Below are 4,593 nucleotides of genomic sequence, written 5' to 3'. Positions count from 1 at the left end.
GAGTGCGCGCTAGGTAGGATTCCATGCTTTTCTTTTCTGGGGGAATGTTTATTCCTAGCTCCTTCCAGCTCTCATCACTTGTTAATAACACTGATTCTTTAAGGCCATAGTTGCCAATTACTTAAGACAGAGGGTTCTTGGAATCACTAGCACAAACATCACATGTATGGTGGGAGCATTATCTTAATTAACCTCTCAAGATGCAATGGGGGCAAAGTTGCTGAATAATGTAAGATACATATGGCTATGCGCCAACCGCCGCATCCGAGCGGTACGTAGCGAAAACGCACATTTGACAAATATATAGAATTGAAAAGATATGGAAAATGCAGAAAGAGATATGGTTATTTCTCTTTCAGAGTTTGAGGAGTGCTGCCTGCCTGCCTGCCCACAAATCCCACGTCCAATCAATCATGTGAGCCCAAAGACTATGATTCCTTTTGTGCACTAGGCGCGGGGTTAGGAAGCAGGATAGCCTGACATGATCAAGCACTTTCCTCATATAGGATTGGAAGAGCTAGCTGAGGTATAGCATAATCATGGCTCATATGTCATAATTGACTTCTGAAGTGGGTAGCTGATACAAGAGATGCAGATAGATAAGACAGGCTTTCACAGAAAAGCATGGGCTTAATTAGCTAGAGACGTTACAAAGCTCTCCCTCACAGCATATGTTTTACCAGATCACCACCAGTAGCTGTACTCTTACTGTTACTACCACCACTGCTCAGAGCACTAGACGACCACACCACCACAGCATCAAGATCCACCCATCTCTTGCTCCAGCGATCAGTTCTCGTCGTTGCGCTGCATGCCGGCTTCCCCGGCGGCGGCCGGCACCGAGATGGTGACCGCCTTGCCGTTGGCCTGGGCCTTCTCCAGCTCCACCTCGTCCAGCTCCACCATGTCCATGATCCTGCCGTTGCCCTCCACGCCCTTGATCGCCACGGGGATCTCCGTCGCCTCGATCTCCTTCTTCTCCACGTCCTCCTTGTGCTTCCCCCAGAGCACCGAGTAGAGCCCGGCCACGATCAGCACGGACCCGATGATCCTGGTAACCAGAAACGGCAATAATAATGTAACTGACTGTTGCTCTATCTTGTCTCTCATGCATGGAGATGAGGATTGAGATGCACGTACCCTCCGAGGTAGATGTTCTCGGCGAGGATGAAGGAGCCCATGATGGCCACCACGATCATCATGAGCGGGCTGAAGGCCGAGGCGAAGACGGGGCCCCTGCTCTGGATCACCAGCCCTTGCACGTAGTAGGCAATGCTCGACGTCACGATACCCTGCACACATACATATTCAGAGATTCATGGTGAGTACCATGCCATGTTTAATTATTGTCTCGATCTGATGGGGGTGCTTGCATGGTCTGTGAGGCTTACAGCGTATGCTGCGGCGAGGAGGTTCATGTCAAAGCCGATCTTCCAGACGTCGGTGGTGTGCTCCATGGCCAAGGTGACCACGATGGCCTGCAGGGTGCCCACGAAGCAGATGAGCGTCGTCAGGGTCAGCGGCGCGTTGTACCTCGTCAGCGTCGGGCCCTGCATGCACCAAGCACTAGCTGTTAGGATTTTCAGTTCATGCATGCATGGTCACATGGACGGGAGGCCGGGAAGCGAGCTAGGTATATATAGACCTGGAGGATGAAGAGGGAGGCCCATGCGAGGGTGGCGATGATGAGGAATATGGAGCCCTTGAACCAGTCCTTCGCGGCGGCGGCGGCGTCCTGGTGCGGGCCGGGGAGGTGGGCGTGCCTGGACCAGATCATCTCCACGGCGCGGCCCTTGTAGAGCGTCATGAGCATGGCGCCGGCCACGGTGACGAGCGTGCCGGCCACCTTGGCCATGCACCTGGGCTTCTTGAGGTCCACCTTCTCCATCCGGAAGATGACGGCCATGACGAAGGTCATGGCGGGGAGCATGTTGCTCATGGCGCAGGAGAAGGTGGGCGAGGTGTACTTGAGGCCGGCGTAGTAGAAGTTCTGGTCGGTGACGGGGCCCATGAGGGCGAGGAGGAAGATGTTGAGGAGGACGAGGGGGGTCATCCGCGGGCGGGCCTTGCCGCGCTCCAGGAAGAGCGCGAAGGGCGCGATGGAGAGGGTGGCGAAGGCGTGGCGGTACACCACCAGCACGTAGTGGCTCATGCCGTGGTTCAGCGACACCTTGGTGATCACGTTCATCCCGGCGTACCCGAACTGCAGCGAGATCATCGCCACGTACGGCTTGCACCGCTGCATCAGCGTCTCCCCCTCGCCGCCGCCCTGCTGCATCGCCATTGCTGGCTGGCTGGCTGGGTACGTGAAGTGCTGGCGGGGAGTGGAGTGGAGTCGAGGAGTGGTGTGGTGTGCCCGTTGCTCCTTCGCCTGAGGAATGGCAAGCGGCGCGGGCTCGTATTTATAGCCGTTCGCCGGGCCGCCGTGGGGGCCAGAGCTTACGTAGGTGGCGGGGCCGGCGCCGGTCGGCGGCTTCGCTCGCTGCATGGGATGCTAGCTCTTATTCCCACACTGGTGTGAGTGCTCGCGTGCCACTGGTGTGTTGTGAATAGCTAGTTGTTTGCTACTGTGCTTGAATGGAAGAAGATGGATCGGGTTGATCGGGTGAACTTATCCATATTTTTGAAACGGAATGAACTTATCCATATGCAACTCCGTGTAGCCTGCGTCGGCTGCCTCTGCTCCAAACTTCTAATCACATGTGCATTTCTCTGCTTCGCTTTTTGCTAAGTATGCCGGGCACAATTTTTTTGTTTGCAAAATAATTATCTGATCTAGTAATAACGGTACAGAAAACCCAATCGGTAACAAAAATTACACCAACATCCATGGAGTCCGGAAGGGATTGTGGCAACAGATCAAGACGATGCACGGACGAACAACCAACCATGGCCACTACAAATAGCCGTCTGTCCAACAAGGAGAGCATAGCTCGGGCGATTACTGTTAGGATGTGTTTGGTACAACCAAAGGTAACGGGACTGGTAATGGAATCAGGTAGCGGTGGGATCACGGCGTAATAGGAGGATTTGCTTTTCTGTTTGTTTCATGCATGTAAAGGTATCAAGTTACAGAGCTAACAAGATCTGCTGTGTAATCAGATTGCAAAAAAACAAAAAAATCTCACAGAATCGAAGCCAAGAACAAGCCCGTCCTCAAGCCCGTCCTTGTCGGCGTCGATGGGGTTCCTCACCGAGATGCAGGCCATGGAGGGATATCCGGCCAGCAGCTGCAGGCCATGGAGGCATCTTCGGCGGCTGGAAGGAGGGAAGTGGTGGCACTAACCGGCGGCTTCGATAAAGCAGAGGGGGCAGCCTGACGGGCGCAACTTGGTTACGGTGGGGGGTGGGCGGTATCGAGCGCAAGTGTGACGGGACTCGTTTACGGTGGAAGCCGATTACGGCGCCGCGTTACCAAACGCGCGTAACGTTTTCAGATCACGCTGTAATCAGATGACGGGCAGAAATCATCCAACCAAACACTTAATTAACCATATGTTAATTATGGGATTAATCCCTGCTTGTACTAACCGCAGGCAGTTGTAAAACGGCCGCGTCGGTTCCTGTCGAACAGGCACCTCCTCTGAACAGACACCTTTTCCAATGATATCCTTTCCCTTGTATAAATAGCAGATGCCATCTAGTAAAGGAGTGAGTTGATTCATTTTCCTCTTAACACGTTATCAGCCCTTTGCTCTTCGATGAGAGAAATAGGCCATCCCAGGCAGCGGTTATGTACGCCTGAAACGCCTGCCCGCGGAACCCGGTGCCTCCCCGACTACGGCCCTCGAACAACAACGGCGAGCGGCCTTGGCTTGCCCCGGCGGCGTGGCTTCCGAGCGGCCGGCGTCACTACACGATCAGGCTAATTAGCGCTAATCGCTGTGACCTGTGACGAGTCAACCGGCAACCGCCGTTCTGCATAGAGAAGGGAATTTGTCAATAGATTGCTTATTTGATCTTCTCTGCTTGTGATTAATCAAAGATTCAATTATTGATTGCTTTTCGTAACGTCCTTGCACTTACGAGAATTGCTTCATCCGAGCATGTGGGGATGGAATCAGGACAATGTTGGCAACCTTCCATCGGAAAGACATCAACGGAGGAAAAGACGAATGGAAAAGGCACCCTTGATCAATGGATTGAAAATCCAAACAAGAACTGTAAGCGTGCAGGTAGTCTTCTACAATTCGGGATGTTCTTACCTCTTAATGGATCGACGCTGTCGATTTTGAACGGCACGAGCGGCCTACGGCCGACAAGAAGCACGTCGGCCCTCTCCGTCCGCGCTACGGCTGCAGACTGCGTGAGCGCGACGGGCCGTGACGGCGCGGCCGCTTCTCAGCGGATGACGAGGCCCCCGGCCCTTCTCAGCGGATGACGAGGCCCCCGCCCACCTGCATCTGACGCAGCGCCTGCGACCAAGGCCTCACTTGCAGAAGGCATGATGGCGGCCTCTGGCCGGCGCTGGCTGAAGCGCGCGCGCCGCGGTCGCTCCTCCCTCCGGCCATGGCGCAGCCTTCCAGGCCGTCGTTGAGGGTCCCCTTCCCCCGCGCGGCGCTCGCGCCCGTTGTACCCAACGGAAGCTGAGGC

General features: G+C 54.8%; 1 protein-coding gene across 3 annotated transcripts; it reads right to left on the bottom strand.

Moving 5' to 3' along the window:
- Nucleotides 1–518: 518 nt before the first annotated feature.
- LOC125517888 (WAT1-related protein At5g07050-like) lies at nt 519–4,366 on the bottom strand. Of its 3 annotated transcripts, XM_048682897.1 has the most exons (6): nt 4,206–4,366; nt 4,027–4,079; nt 1,646–3,918; nt 1,392–1,550; nt 1,141–1,292; nt 519–1,051 (listed from the first exon to the last, which is right to left on the bottom strand). In XM_048682897.1, the coding sequence occupies exons 3-6, from the start codon at nt 2,486–2,488 to the stop codon at nt 790–792; spliced, it is 1,416 nt and encodes a 471-aa protein (XP_048538854.1). In that variant the 5' UTR covers nt 2,489–3,918; nt 4,027–4,079; nt 4,206–4,366; the 3' UTR covers nt 519–789. The 3 variants fall into 3 exon arrangements, with proteins under 3 accessions (XP_048538854.1, XP_048538853.1, XP_048538855.1); XM_048682896.1 differs by having other exon boundaries at nt 4,027–4,366; XM_048682898.1 differs by lacking the exon at nt 4,027–4,079.
- Between the last annotated feature and the right edge of the window lie 227 nt (nt 4,367–4,593).

This window comes from Triticum urartu, chromosome 1 (assembly GCF_003073215.2).
Source record: "Triticum urartu cultivar G1812 chromosome 1, Tu2.1, whole genome shotgun sequence".
Taxonomy (NCBI): Eukaryota; Viridiplantae; Streptophyta; class Magnoliopsida; order Poales; family Poaceae; genus Triticum; species Triticum urartu.
Note: the sequence above shows the minus strand (reverse complement) of the source record. Positions and strands in the feature narration are given on the sequence as shown.

Coding starts and splice junctions, on each gene's coding strand:
- LOC125517888 (XM_048682896.1), bottom strand. CDS start 2,488: ATGCAGCGAGCGAAGCCGCCGACCGGCGCCGGCCCCGCCACCTACGTA. Junction 1,293..1,391: donor TCCTCGCCGCAGCATACGCT/GTAAGCCTCACA, acceptor GTATGTGTGCAG/GGTATCGTGACGTCGAGCAT. Junction 1,052..1,140: donor GAGAACATCTACCTCGGAGG/GTACGTGCATCT, acceptor TCTGGTTACCAG/GATCATCGGGTCCGTGCTGA.